The 14,947-nt window shown below is 41.3% G+C and overlaps 1 protein-coding gene across 1 annotated transcript in view; it reads left to right on the forward strand.

Moving 5' to 3' along the window:
• The first annotated feature begins 2,474 nt into the window (after positions 1 to 2,474).
• LOC118842696 (WAP four-disulfide core domain protein 8-like) overlaps positions 2,475 to 14,947 on the forward strand; it is a 37,882-nt gene continuing 25,409 nt past the window's right edge. Inside the window, exons 1-3 of the mRNA XM_036750085.1 lie at positions 2,475 to 2,530; positions 5,132 to 5,232; positions 13,862 to 14,011. Of these exons, the coding sequence (XP_036605980.1) occupies positions 2,475 to 2,530; positions 5,132 to 5,232; positions 13,862 to 14,011 (307 nt within the window). The remainder of the gene's footprint in view (positions 2,531 to 5,131; positions 5,233 to 13,861; positions 14,012 to 14,947) is intronic.

The raw sequence follows: 14,947 nt of genomic DNA on the forward strand, positions 1-14,947 counted from the left end.
TGGGCACATGTCAAAGACATGTACCTTCATGGGTTAGAGTCCCCTACCCCTTAAGAAAAGTTTTGTTGATTCTGCCATTTTTTGGAGAGTCCTTCTAGAAGAGGCCCAATCAGTCCTGCTACTTTCGATTTTCCACTACTTTAAGAGAAGTAAAAGTACCCAGAAGCATCTGGGGCAACATAGTGTCATGAGAAGAGCCCTGAGTTTGGAGTCAGAAACCCTGGCTTCAAATCTTGGTCCTGCTATCTACACTCTTTGGTATACCCAACTTTGGACAACTCACTTAACCTCTCCAGACTAGGCCTGACTCCAAGGATCTTTATAGTAAAGCAGAGGCTCTAAATCTAGGGTCTGCGAATTTGAGTTTTTAAAAAAGATTTTGATAACTACTTCATTATAATTGGTTGCCTCTGTACTCCCCTACATTTTATGCATCTAAAATCATTATTCTGAGACTCTTCTCAGAACTCTTCGCTATAGGCCTCATCAGCCTACCGGAGGGGTCTAGGGAACAAAAAAGTTTAATCATCCCTACATGAAAGGAAAAAGGTGGTGCAGTAGATAGAACACTGAGGCTGGGGTCAGAAAGACCTGAGCTCAAATCTCGTCTCAGACATTTACTAGACCTATGACCCTGGGCAAGTCATTTAACCTTCATCTGCCTGTTTCTTCAGTTATAAAAGGGAGATCATAATAGCCCCTACCTCTTAGTCTTGTTGTGAGGACTACATGATAGAATATTTGCAAAGCATTTAGCACAGTGCCTGGCACATAGCTGATATTTAATAAATATTTCTTCCCTTCCCCTTACTGACAAGGTGAATTAGGAAAGATACCAGCTGGGCAACTTTAGTCAAATTACTTCTTCCTTTCTGCTCTAGATTATCTATGATCTCTTTACCATTGTGGTTTTGGAGGCCCTCACCTCCCAAGAACACTGTGGACAGATGCTCAAGATCACCCTGTTCTTGGCAAGTATCTGTGATCTGTCAAGCATTCATGACAAAGCTGCCTTGAAGTCCGGACTTGGAACTTAGTGTGGACTGTTGAGTGGGAGTGGAGGGCCTTCGGGGGAAAGCAGTCCAAAGAGGAAGGCAGTTTGCCATATCAAGTCCCAGATGGCTCTGCCTCCACTTAGGACCATAGGAAGAAATGTTTCAGGGGACCCTGGAGTCCATTGGGTACAAACTCCTCATTTAGCAGAAGAGAACAATTAGCCACAGAAGTCAAATGACCTGCCCAAGGACATCTAGGTCACAGAACCAGTAGGTTCTTTGACCCCACACTCAGAGCTCCTGCCAATCCTTTTCTGGTTGGTCCCCCAAGCTCTTGGGCTGCAGCCACTTCAAGGTTTTTGTAAAACTCTTAGAATCCTTGATTTGCTGGAAGATTCAGCTCAAGCACCACTGTCGGTGTATATCCTTTCCTGGTCCCCCCAGCTGTTAGTGCCAGCCCCGCAAATTGACCTTGTGTCTATTGTTGTGGATATACCTAGATTTGTACGTTAATGTCCCTGGCTTGACTGTAAGCTCCTTAAAGGCAAGGACTTTTTCAGCTTTGTCTTTTTATTCCCCAGAGCAGCAAGGTGGTGCAGTGGACAGTCTGCTAGGTCTAAAGTCAGGAAGACTCATCTTTCTAAGTTCAAATCTGGCCTCAGACACCTACTAACTGTGTGACCTTGGACAAGTCACTTAACCCTGTTTGCCTCATCCGTAAAATGAGCTGGAGAAGGAAATGGCAAACCACTCTAGTATCTCTACCAAGAAAATTCTAAATGAGGTCACAAAGAATTGGACATGACTAAACAATTTTTTATCCCTAGCACCTGGCAGGGAGCCTGACACATAGTAGGCACTTAATAAATGATTGATTGATAGATTGATTTCTATTACCGCCTCAGCAGAAATGTGGCTCTCAGGGATGAAGTACCTGGAATGCTGTGTCTGAAGCAAGAGGACCTGGGTTTCAAATCCAGTTCTGCCTTTTACACTCTACAACTTTGAGCAAATCACTAAACTTCTCTGGGCTCAGCTTCCTCTCTAAAATGGGGGTACACAGGCAAGGAACAATCATTTCTTTTTTTGGAGGGGAGAAGGCAGGGCAATTGGGGTTAAGTGACTTGCCCAAGGTCACACAGTTAGTAATTGTGTCACGTGTTCGCAGCTGGATTTGAACTCAGGTCTTCCTGACTCCAGGGTGAGTGCTCTACTCACTGTGCCACCTAGCTGCCCCAGGAACTATCATTTCTGAAGGCCTAACTATGTGCCAGGCACTACCCAAGTGCTGGGGATACAAGCAAAGAAGAAAGCCAGTGGCTGCCCTCAAGACGCTTACTTTCTAATGGGGGAGGACAGCACAGAAAAGGGGGAGATAAGGTGGAGAATGAACTGGAGCAGGGCCGTGGTGAAACTCTACAGAGTCAGAAATATAGCTGGGAGAAGAACGAAGCAGGCCAGCCTAGGTCCACCCCCAAAATGGAAGTCTTTGAAGGAACTCCCCAAGTGAAGGAGGCCGTCAGCATATCAAAGGGGTATTCCAGGGAGAGAAGCCGGTGGGGCCGTGGAGTTAGTAGAGTTAAAAGCCCAGCCAGGAGAGGAATGAAGCATAGACTTCATCTAAGGGACCTCCACAGACCCTTTCTGCTCCAAGTCTGTGGTTTCTCCTGGTTCAGTTCAGCTTCCCCTTTCTTCCATTTAGTGTGCTCAAGATGGAGGTTGGATTAGACAACAGGATTTTTACTAGTACTTAGAGGAAAATATGGTAAAAATATGAAGAATTTCTAGAATGAAGAAATAGAGTCACAAAGTTCAGAAATTTGAGACCTGAGTTAAAATTCCAGCTAGGACATTTATGCACTGGGTGACTCTGCAAACCCCTTACCTTTATTGAACCCTAGATTCCTTATCTGTTAACTATGGATAATGATAATTTTACAGGCAACTCTCTAAGACTGTATTGCAGAGAAGGTGTTGCTTTTATTGGTAATGGAAATTCCTCACCAGGAGCATTCTACATTGATGAAATCATAGGCGGTCCAATCAAAATTATAATACTCAGAATAATTATTATCATGGCTATTACTTCTCTACTTAAAGGATTGTCTTGGAAAAATCAGTTTCGTAGACCTTAAATATACTATAGACGTGACAATGTTGTTACTATTAGCAGGGGATGGCCTGAATTAAAATTTTACAGTGACCACTGTACTGTGCATTGCAATAAATATTTTATTAGTAACATTTTGTACACAGAACACTGCGCCAGGCTACAATATACAAGGCTCCATGCTAGGCTCTCAAGGGATACAAAGCTTTTAAAAAAATTGGTCCAGTCCCTGATCCCAAGGAGCATGCACTCTGTTAGAAGATAAGACGATATCCACAAATATGCATACAAAATGCACCCAAATAATCATGATGCAAGTTAGAAGGCAGGGTGGAGAGTGCATAGAGGGATGGTCTTAGAATTAGGAAGACCTGGGTTCAAATTTTGCCTTTGACATAGACTGATTCTGTGGTCCTTGGAAAGTAACTAAACTAGATGACCTCTAAGTTCCCTTCCATCTATAAATCAACAGTCTTTTGAACTTAACCATTCAGTATTCTAGATAATTATGAATCACAAAATAATTAATAGAAGTTTGCTATAACAATAAAAGCAAGAACCCAGTCCTTCCCCATGAGTAGAGGATATTGTCAAACAAAGTGGGATAAGAGACTGGGGGAAAGATCAGTTAAGTGGTGCCAGTTTGGGCCTGGAAGGAAGAAAAGGGTCTCATCTAGAAGAGAGAAGGGAGTGCATTCCAGGTGAGGGAGAAGGCTTGCACTAATTCACAGGAGTAGGAGGCAAAAGGATAAAATCAGCAGCTTGGCTGGAATGTTGGATTCATGAGGAAGACTAATAGGAAGTGAGGGCTAAAAAGGCAGCTGAAAGCCACATGATTGAGGGCTTTGAATGCCAGGCTGAATCACTGATGTTTTATTCTGATGGTAATGGAGAGGGGTCATCACATTTTCCAAGATTTACTATCCTTAGAGAAATACACAGAGCCTCTGGTCCTGATTTAGCACCATGCCCAGATGCCTCAGACTTTGTACCTCCTCTCCCTAGTCCTACCTAGATCTCATTCCTCTTCCAATTCATACTTGGTGCTTCTCTCACCAAACATCCAGGATCACTGTTCCCCAGTACTGTTAGTCTTATTTTTCATAGGATCAGAGAATATCTGAGCTGGAAGGGACCTTAGAGATCAGCTCATTTTACACATGAAAAAGCAGAGACCTAGAGTGGTTAAGTGACTTTCCCAAAGCCACAAAAGTTATAAGTAATGGTCAGAATTTGAAACCAGGACCTCTGACTTTAAATTCTCTGCTCTTTTTACTTTAGCAGGCTGCCCCCTTACCACACATAGTGTAACGGCAAGCAAAATGGGACTTTTTGCTGTTTTTTCTTTTGGAGTGCTTCCCAGAACTAAGGCAATCAAGTGCCTTTGATGGAGTCTTGCCTTTGTTTGAATCGAGTCTTTGATTGAATCAAGAGTCCTTGATTGGAAACAGTATATATACTCTGAGGTTAACATTTTGCTTGGAGGCTCACTCATTGGAAGAGTGTTCATGTGATTTTGCCAGAAGAGACTCTGGGTAGCCGTTAAGGAGCCCCTCTGGCTTTGAAAACCCAGATGTTGGTGCTTCTCTCTGTCATAACTATGTATGTATTTCTATGGACAGACAGTTAGAAGCCTGTTTGTTGATTTATATTATTTTCTCTGCTTGTAATTACAAAAAAAGACTCTTGTTTGTATTTGCTCTGAAGTTCACGGTGCTGACTTTTTCCCCTGAAGTAAGTGAATGATGGGTTTAATTAAAGTAAGATTGTTACCTCCTTAAAGTTGCTTTCCTTTAGAAAAACAGATCAAATAACCTGTGCTAACAGCCCTCCTGTGTGCTGGTGTTATTGGCCTTACACCTCCACAGCAGCTACGAGCAGCATCATTGTTACACATGGTAACAGACAGTGGCCATCTACCCACAATAAGTCATATGCATGTACAATTCTCTCCATTGGGACATTTTCACAGGCTCAGATATGCTTGAGCCTCTTCCTAACTCTGTTCTCTCTGCTTTATCCTTAGCCCCAGCTGCATATGGCTTTGGAGGTCTATCATCACCATCTTCCTGATCCTCATTGTCTTCTCAGAATTGATGCCTAGTTTGGCCTTTAAGAAACCAGCAAGTAGGTGCGGGGAAGACAATGCTCATCCCCTGCACTGTCCTGATGGAATTTCCCAGAGACAGGTCACCTTGGATGTGGGTTGAGGACCAGAACGTGGTTGAGGACTTGCTCACAGACAGGGTAGATGGCCACAAGGGGCCATAGCCTATGAAGGGACGCCAACAGAGAGAAACGTAATACACCATATACATGACAAATGACAAAGGACTAAATGAAACCTCAGGCGAAAGGTTGTTACTGCCCAAGCCAGCAACCAGAAGGCTTGAGTTTGATTCCTAGAATCAGAGTCACAATTAGATAGAATTTCATCCAGTGAAAATTAGGTGGGGGGGGGGGCAGGCAGAATGGTGAAGCACACTTGAGACAAAAGACTACCCAAGCCAGGGAGAACTAGAGTGACACAGGACCTCCCCACTGCCAAGAGAGGGTAACCAGCCACCCAGAAAGAGCCCCACAGCACAGTTGTATTCCATTCCTCTAGAAGAGAAATGGCAACGGAGGGGAATGAGCATTTATATAGTAGCTACTATGTACTAGGCACTGTGCTAAGAGCTTTACAAATATCTCATATCATCCTCCCTGGAACCCTGTAATTATTCTCATGATACAAATGAGAAAACTGAGGCAAACAGAGGTTAAGGGTCACATAGCTAGTAGAACTCAGGTCTTCCTGACTCCAGGCCCAATGCTCCGTCCACTTTGCCACCTAGCTGCCCTTAGGTGCCTAAGAAGTCCTGATGGTGGTCTCTATGGGGGTAAACCACGGAAGCAGGCTCTCCCACCATGTCAGTAGCCTGTCTCTCAACTCCTTGCATTTGCACTGGCTCCCTCCATGCCTGGAATAGTCTCCCTCCTCTACTCTCCTGGTTTCCCTGACTTACTTCAAGACTCAGGTCAAAATCCCACCTCTTGTCAAAGAAGGCTTTTCCTGCCTCCATTAGCCCTAAGCAGTTAGTGACTTCCCCTTTCAGATTACCTTCCTCTATCCTGTTTATATCTCATTTATATATAGTTGTTTGCATGTTCCATTAGATTGGAAGCTCCTTGAGGGCAAGGACTTTGCCTTTCTTTGTATCTCCAGCATTTAGCTTAGTGCCTGGCAGAGAGTTGTGCTGTTTAGTCATTTCAGTTGTGTCCAACTCTTAATGACCCCATTTGGGGTTTTCTTGGCAAAGATACTGGAGTGATTTGTGATTTCCTTTCCCAGCTCATTTTACAGGCAATGAAACTGAGGCAAGCAGGGTTATGTGACTTTCCCAGGGTCACACAGCTAATAAGTGTCTGAGGTCAGATTTGAACTCGTGAAAATGAGTCTCCCTGACTTCAAGCCTCACGATCTATCCGCTGCACCACCTAGCTGTCATCTGGCAGAGAGTGAACACTTAATAAATGCGTCTTGATTGACAACTGACTGAGCATGGAGCGGTGGATAGAGTGTCAGATTGGGTGTCAGGAAGATCTGAATTCATATCCTGCCTCAGATACTACCTGTGGGAGTTGCCCTCATTTAACCTCTCTGTACCTCAGTTTCCTCATCCATAAAGTGAATGTACTGGTTCATTCAAGTCCACCCAGGTTTTTCTGAAATCATCCCCTTCATCATTAGTACAACCCAATTGTATTCCATCACATTCATATACCGTAACTCATTTAGTCAATCCCCAATTGATGGACATCCTCTCAATTTCCAATTCTTTGCCATCACAAAGAGTACTATAAAATTTTTTGTACACATGGGTCCTCTCCCTTTTTCTTTAATCTCTTTGGGTTATAGACCTAGCACTGATATTGTCAAGTCAAAAGGTGTGCATGGGTTTGTAGATTTTGGGCATAGTTCCAAAATGCTCTCCACAATGGTTGGACTATTCACAGCTTCACCAATAGTTCATTACTATCCCTATTTTCCCACCTTCCCTCCAGCAATTGTCATTTCTGTTTTCTGTCATCTTAGTCAATCTTATGGGTGTAAGGTGGTACCTCAGAGTTGTATTAACTGGCATTGTTTTAATTATTGATTTAGAGAATTTTTGTATGACTATAGATTACTTTGATTTCTTCTTATTAAAACTGCCTGTTTATATCCCTTGACCATTTGTCAATTGGGGAATGGTTCTTATTCTTATAAATTTGATTCAGTTCCCTATATATTTGAGACATGAGACCTTTATCAGAAAAACTTGCTCTAAAGATTTTCCCCCAGTTTCCTGCTTTTCTTCTCATTTGAACTGCATTGGTTTTGTAGGTGCAAAAGCTTTTTACTTTTATACAATCAAAATTAGCCATTTTACTTTCTGTGAACCTCTGTCTCTTCTTTCATCATGAACTCTTCCCTTAACCATAGATCTGACAAGTAATTTCTTCTTTGCTCCAGTAATTTGCTTATGATATCATTCTTTATATCTAAATCATATAACTATTTTGAGCTTATCTTGGTATATGGTGTGAATATTTGTTAATACTTAGTTTCTGCTAGATGACTTTCCAGCTTCCCCAGAAGTTTTTGCCAAATGGTGAGTTCCTGCCTCACAAGCTGGGATCTTTGGATTTATCAAACATTCAGTTAAGTGTGCTCATTTGTTTCTTTATGTTGTGTGCCTAATCTATTCCATTAATCAGTTACTATATTTCTTATCTGGTACTAAACTGTTTTGATGATTACAATGTTATAGTATAGTTTGAGGTCTGGTACTGCCAGACCCCTTTCATTAACATTTTTTCCATTGATCCTTTGCTATCTTTGACCTTTTTTCCTCCAGAAGAATTTTGTTATTATTTTTTCTATCTCTATAAAATAATTCTCTGGTAGTATGATTGGTATGACACTGAGTAAGTAAATTAATTTAGGCAGTATTATCATTTTACTATAGTTGTTTGGCCCAGCCATGAGCAATTAATATTTCTCCAGTTATTTAGATATTTTTATTTGTGTGAAGAGCATTTTGTAATTATGTTCACATATAAAGGTTCAAAGACCCTTTGTCAAATGCAATTTTTATTGCACTATGATCAGAAAAAGATGCATTTAATATTTCTGCTCTTCTGTATTTGTTTATGAGGGTTTTGTGCCCTAATATCTGGTCAATTTCTGTGTAGGTGCCATGCACAGTTGAAAAATAGGTATACTCCTTTCTTTTCCCTTTCAATATTCTCCAGAGCTCCATCGTATTTTCTTTTTTAAAATTCCACTCACCTCCTTAACTTCTTTATTTTTTAATGATTAGATTTATCAGAGTATGAGATGGGTAAATTGATGTCCCCCATTAGTATAGTTTTACTGTTTATTCCCTCCTGTAACTTATTTAACTTTTCCTTTAAAAATTTTGTCGCTATTAGTATTGATATTAATTTATGGTCTGTGGTGCCTTTAAGCAAAATATAGTTTCCCTGATCATCTTTTCATTAGGTTTATTTTTTTTGCTTTGTCTGAGATCATAATTTATACCCCTACCTTTTTTTTTTACTACAGATAAAGCATAATAGATTCTTCTCCAGCCCCTTATTTTAACTTTCTGTGTACTTTTCTGTTTCAAGTGTGTTTCTTGTAAACAACGTTTTGTTGGCTTCTGGTTTCTAATCCATTCTTTTATCCTCTTCCATTTTATGAGTGAGTTCATCCCATTCACATTCACAAATATGAGTGTTAGCTGTGTGTTCCTCTCCATCCTGTCATTTTAGATTTAGCCTTGTCTTTTTTATCCTGTCCCCTCCTCAAGAGTCTGTTTTGTTTCTCACCACTGCCTCCCTTACTTTATCCTCTTTCTTATCCCCCATCCTTTCTCTATGCCCCCTTTCCTCTTACTTCCTTACTGTGCAAGAGGAAATTCTCTACTTAACTGTGTGTGTGTTTATTTTTCCCTCTTTGAACCAGTTCAGTTGAGAGTGAGGTTCAAGTATTGCCAGCTCCCATCCTCCATTCTCCCCTCCATAGTGTAAACTCTTCCTTGTGCACCTCATTTATGTAAAAAAATTTCCCCATTCTTCTTCTCGTTGCCCCCTTCTCCCAGCTCATCCCCTCTTTGTCACCCTTCCATTATCCATTTGAGATCATCCCAACATAACAGACTCATTCCCATGCACTTTAAGGAGACTCCCTCTCACTGTCCTAGTGATGATGAAGTTCTTAGTTTCTACATGTATCCTCTTCACATATAGGATATGAACAGTTTAACTTTATTTAGTCCTTTATGATTTCTCACTCATGTTAACCTTTTTATGCTTATCTTGAGTCTTGTGTTTGAATGTTAAAATTTCTACTCATCTCTGGTCTTTTCATGAGGGATGCTTTAAAGTCCTCTGTTTCATTAAATATCCATTTTCCCTCTGTAGTATTATACTTGATTTTACTAAGTAGGCTATTCTATGCCTTCTGGAATATCATATTTCCAAGCCCTCCACTTCTTTAAGTAGTAACCACTAAATCTTGTGTGATCCTGACTATGGCTCCAAGGTATTTGGATTATTTCTTTCTGGCCGTTCTCAATCTTTTCTCCTTAACCTGAGAGTTCTGAATTTGGGCCATAATATTCCTGGGAGTTTTCATTTTGGGATTTCTTTCAGGAGGTGATCAGTGGATTCTTTCAATTACTGTTTCGCCTTCTGGTTCTAACATATCTGGGCAGTTTTACTTTATAATTTCTTGAAATATAATGTCCAGGATGTTTTTTTATTTGTGAAGCTTGGATAGTCCAACAATTTTAAAGTTATCTCTTCTCAATCTATTTTCCAGATCAGTTATTTTTTCTATGAGCTATTTCACATTTTCTTTTTATTTTTTTCAGTCTTTTGACTTTGTTTTTTGCTTGTTTGTTTCTTGATGTCTCATGGATTCATTAGTTTCCATTTGACTAATTCTAATTTTTAAAAATGATTTTCTTTACTTAGGTTTTGTATTTTTTTAAATCATTTATCCAGTTCTGATTTTTAAGGAGTTATTTTCTTCAATATTTTTGTACCTCTTTTGCCAAACTGTTAATTCTCTTTCCACACTTTTCTCGAATTGGCCTAATTTCTTTTTCCAATTTTTCCTCTGCTTTTCTTATTTAATTTCCAAAAAAAAATTTACTTTTTAAAAAAATCACTTTCGTTAGCTTTTCTAAGAATTCTTGTTGGATTTGTGTCCAATCTGCCTTTCTCCTTCAGTTTATTTATAGATGTTTTCAAGTCATTGTCTTCTTTTTAGTTCTTATCTTGAGCTTCCCTGTAATGATAGAAGCTTTTTATGGTCAGATACTTCTATGTTGTTTGCCCATGATTTCAACCTATTTCTTGACTTTGGACTTTATGTTAGAGTTGGGTTCTGCTCACTTGGGAGGAAAAGTCTGGCCTGAGATTTTGTCTTTTATGTTCTTCTGCTGCTTTCGCAACTCATTCTAGGTGCCTGTAAGTTTTTAATGCTTCAATATGGTTTGATCCAGGGAGTGGTCTCTACCATCCTGGTCTGCTCCTTATGTAGGCAGAGCCTTTGCTCCTTTTGTGACCACGACCTCTCTTTTCCATTCTGAAACTGTGTCCCTGAACTGAGTAAGTGGTGGCAGAGCTGCCAGATGACACCCATTCCTGCTTCCAATGATAGTATGGGATCCCCTGGGATCTCTTTCTTCCCTGGTGTTCAGGCTGCCACCACCAGAACCCAATGCTGCTTCAGCTTCTGTGCTATGCTCCCAATGATCACAGACCTCTCTTTCTGTCTTCCCAAGCTGCCCTTAGGCCAGGAAAAATAACTCATGGTGACCCTTTCTTGGCTATCTCACTAAGAATTAGATCTGGTGCATATTTTAGGTTGTTGTAGAAGAGGGAGCTGAAGCAAAGTTGCTACCTCTTACTCTGCCATTTTAACTTCTCCCTTGAGAAAAGTACTTTGTAAATGGAAAAATGGGAGTTGCCATTCCTGATCCATGGCCTCTGTGCTCCTTGCCCTCTTTGGGGACACTGTCCTGCCCTAGGACTTCCTTTTCCTCCCATCAGAGCTCATCACACCTGCTCTCAGAGTCTTCACATTGAAGTGTCAACGATTGAGAACAGCGTAGAGGGCAACCCTGCTCAGGTCTCCACACTTCCACAAAGATTAAGGTATTCAGCTAGAGGTTAAGTTAAAAATGGCAGATCCCAGGTCAGCTGATTGGTGGAGAGGATTGAATGATTATTGGGACTTTCCTGGGGCTTCTGAAATCGCACCCTGCAAAAACAGTCCCCTTTGGGATCTGGGAGGGAGTGGGGAGAAAGGAATATATAATGAGGGAAGTTTGTAGGTGTTTCAAGTTTTCTGGTGTAGGTGGACGGATATGGGGCAGCTGGGATGGCCCCATGAACTAGAAATCCAAGGATTCAAGAAAGAACCTATCTCTCAAAGCCAGGATTCTCATCTCCAACTCACAGAATATTAACAGAATGCTAGTCAGTCAACAAGCCTTCATTAAATGTTTTCTATATGTGAGGTACTATGATAAAGGCTGGGGCTACAAAGAAAGGAAAATTAAACATAAAACCCCCCAATCTTCGCCCTCAGGGCATCTGCATTCTAATAGGGGAGTCAAAATATAAATATCCAGTTACATACAAGATATATTCAGAGTATATGAAGGTAACCTGAAAAGAGAAGGCATTAACAGTGGGCAAAAGGGGAGATGGATGAGGAGAGGCCTGGGAAAGGGCTGTTTGCAGAATGTAGGACTTGAGCTGAGTCTTGAAGGAAGCCAGGGAAGCCGGAGGCAGATATGAAGCAGAAGAACATTCCAGGCCATCAGGGACAGCCAGGAAAAGGGCAGGAAGACAAGAGATGAATTGTCCGGTTTGAGCAACTGTAAGTAGGGTAGTAGTCAGATTAGAGAGTTCATGGAGGGGAGTAAAAAGAAGACAGCCAACGTAGGGAGTAGCCAGATTATGATGAGCCTTAAACTGAAGCCTTTTTATTTGATCCTGGTGGCAATAGGGAACCACTGGATCTCCTGGGGGGTAGGGTGGCATAGTCAGACTCATGTTTTAGAAAAATTCCCTTGGTAGCTGAGTGGAGGATGGATTGGAGGAGGGAGAAGTTTGAGACAGGTAGACCAATTAGAAAGCTATCACAATAATCCAAAGGAGGGGTAAGGAGGGCCTTGTGGCAGCATAATAATAGTTAACATGTGCATCAAAGAGTTAACATTTGTTAAGCCCTTTGCAAACTTTTAAGTGCCATGTGAATACTGGCTATTATTTTTACTATTATCATTATTATTAGGTGGGGAGGAAGGAATGTGCATGTTATTGATATTATAAAGGTAGAAATGACAAAAGAAGGAATGGAACTTGGACATCATTGAATTCAACTTACTCATTGTAACAGAAGAAGAAACTGAGGCCTGGAGCTAGGCAGTGACTTACTCAAGCTAACTGGTGAGGAGCCCAGCAGGGATCACAACCCAAGTCTCCTAGTTCCCAGGAACAGGCTCTTTTGGCAACACTGTGCTTCTGACTTCTTAGCTTTGGGTCCATGTTCCCCAACTTAGCACCCAGTTGCTGATTCAGCCTGGGGGCCAGGCAGTCCGGAACAGAAGTTCATAAGCAATATTAAGGGATGGGAAAGGTTCTAATTAGAGGCAAGAGATCCTGCTCCCAATGGGGAAAGCACTGGGTTTGGGATCAAAAGAAATAAATTGTTTTGTCTTTTACTAATAGTGTCATATTGGCCAACACCACTAACTTCTATAAGTCTCAATTTTCTTATCTGTAAAATGGGAATAGGACTTCCTGTGCTGACTTTGCCAAGTTACTTTGAGAAAACAGAAATACAGTAGAAATATGGGTTGTCATTATTATTATTATTTTTATACCTCCAAGGGACCTTTACTCCAATTCTTCTCAGCCCAAACCAGGGGGATCCCCTGGCTTGAGTCTGGGACTGTGAGAAGTTGACATAGTTGCTCTTGTTGGTCCTTGGACCACTGGGTGGTCCAGGACCCAATATAAGAGCAGAATTCTATCTTGGGCTGGGGCATCTCAATCGGTCAACATTTACTAAGCCCTGAGTATGTGCCAGGCACTGTGCTAACTGCTGGGGATACAAAAAGAGGCAAAAGATGGTCCATGACCTCAAGGAGCTTACAATCTAATGCTCCTTTCTTCTCCACCCATCCCCTACTCCCAGGAGCACTCCCCTAAACCACCTAAGATGGGCTGACATCTATGAAAGAAAGAAACAAAGTTCCTCAAAACTCCCTAGGATCCCACTAGGTAGTTCTTGGGGGAGGGCAAGGAGGTTGTCCTTCCCCACCTTCATTTCTAGTACTCATTCCCTATGTCTTCTATTCTGAGGTCAATTCTAGTCCTGACAATTCTGTGTTCTAAGATTCCTTCCAGCTCTGACTTTCCATGTTCATAAGATCATGGATTTAGAGCTTGAAAGGTGCCTTATGAGTCATATCATCCAACCCTGTCATTTTATGAGTGAGGGAGCTGAGGCCCAGAGAAGCTAAGTGATTTTCCCAATATCACACAGTTAGTAAATGGCAAAAACCAGGATTTGAACTCGGGTCCTATGACCCCCAATTCAACGGTTGTTCTACAGTATCACTCTACCTCTTCCAGTTCTGATATAATCTAATCTAATCTAATCTTTTCAGTCATCTGATCTTCTCTCCCTAATGTACTTAAGAACCTAGAGAAAAGCCAGGAAAATGTCCACGCCAAAATGTAACCTGTGATTTTCCTGAAAAAAGAGAGTGTCACACGGATTTCCAGTGCAAGAAAAACATGAAGTGCTGCTTTTTCACCTGTGGGGAGAAATGCTTGGACCCAGACGCAGGTAAAGAAAGGCCCTAAACAGGGCACGTTCTAGGTTTTCTACCCACAGTTTGTCGTTGCGGATGTCGTTGCTGTTGTCGTCCACCCTTCTTTCTCAAAGAGGACCAGGGACATCAGGAGGGTGATGGCTTGCAAGTGAATTCCATTTGAGTGAGGCAGGGCTGTGCGAAGTCATCAGCCTCTCAGGGCAAGGCTTGGATGCTTTGCACTCAGCTGGCCCCAGAAAGCCTGAGGAAGCCGAGCTAGTGAGTTCCAGGGCTGACAACTGTTCTTTTCAGACTCTTTATCCTGAACGGCCAGCAAACCATCCTTCTCAGCAGTGTCTGCAAAGGCAATGGGTATGTTATCGTGAGAACTTAGAGGAAAAAAAGCAAAGCAAATTCCAGTTATTCCTTTGCCATAGACACTGTAAATCAAAGTCTCCCTCCACTCTCTACTTAGAGGACAAGATACCCCCCGTTTGGGGAAGGTTTTATACCATTTCTTACTCAACATTTTAGTATATACCTGTCCCTAAAAAGGTAAAAGAAAAAAATACTGGGTTCGAATGATGACTGTTACCATGGGCAAGTCTCCAGGCCTCAGGTCTCTCATCTATAAAATGAAAGGGTTGTTGCATAGTAAGCATTCATTAAATGCATATAAAATTAAATATAACACAAATGTAAAATTAAGAAATACATATGTGTATATGTATGAACATAAAGTACATATTTATACTCTTCAATGAATAATAGACATTAACTGGCTAATGTTTGAAGGTTTTTTTAAGCCCTTGAAATTAGATATTTAGGATCAAAACATAGGCCAGAAAATATCTACCTGATAAAGATGGAAAGGATCTTTGGAAGCATCTTTTCCTATACCCTGATCCTTCTGATGCAAAAACTAAGGTTCAGAAATGGAGAATCTTTGCCAAGGTCGCTTTGCTTGTATC

This window comes from Trichosurus vulpecula, chromosome 3 (assembly GCF_011100635.1).
Source record: "Trichosurus vulpecula isolate mTriVul1 chromosome 3, mTriVul1.pri, whole genome shotgun sequence".
Lineage (NCBI taxonomy): Eukaryota > Metazoa > Chordata > Mammalia > Diprotodontia > Phalangeridae > Trichosurus > Trichosurus vulpecula.